Raw genomic sequence first — 297 nt, 5'->3', positions numbered from 1 at the left:
GAAGGGCTGGGAGGCTGGCCGAGGCTCAGCCACAGGACGAGGGGCCGTGCAGACCCCTCGTCATTTTGGGGGTCGCCCTGGGCGACGGGCAGGAGGCCGAGGGGCCCTACCTGATGGGGTCCGACAGGAAGCACAGGCCCCAGGCCAGCTTCACCTTCTGCCAGAAGGACAGCGCGGCGATGGCCCTCTTGAAGGTGACGGGGATGGGCCGGTCTCCCAGGTGGAACTTGCAGAAGGGCACCTTGCTGGCCTGGGCAGAGGCGGGGATTGGCTGGGGACGCCACTGGCCCCGGGCCC

General features: G+C 70.0%; 1 protein-coding gene across 1 annotated transcript in view; it reads right to left on the bottom strand.

The window, feature by feature from the left end:
* Positions 1-106: 106 nt before the first annotated feature.
* The window catches only part of TRABD (TraB domain containing), a 2528-nt gene continuing 2337 nt past the window's right edge, over positions 107-297 (bottom strand). The window contains exon 3 of the mRNA XM_015568714.1: positions 107-213. Coding sequence (XP_015424200.1) covers positions 107-213 — 107 coding nt within the window. The remainder of the gene's footprint in view (positions 214-297) is intronic.

This window comes from Myotis davidii, unplaced genomic scaffold (genome assembly GCF_000327345.1).
Source record: "Myotis davidii unplaced genomic scaffold, ASM32734v1 scaffold845, whole genome shotgun sequence".
Taxonomy (NCBI): Eukaryota; Metazoa; Chordata; class Mammalia; order Chiroptera; family Vespertilionidae; genus Myotis; species Myotis davidii.
This window is presented reverse-complemented; position numbering and strand designations above follow the sequence as displayed.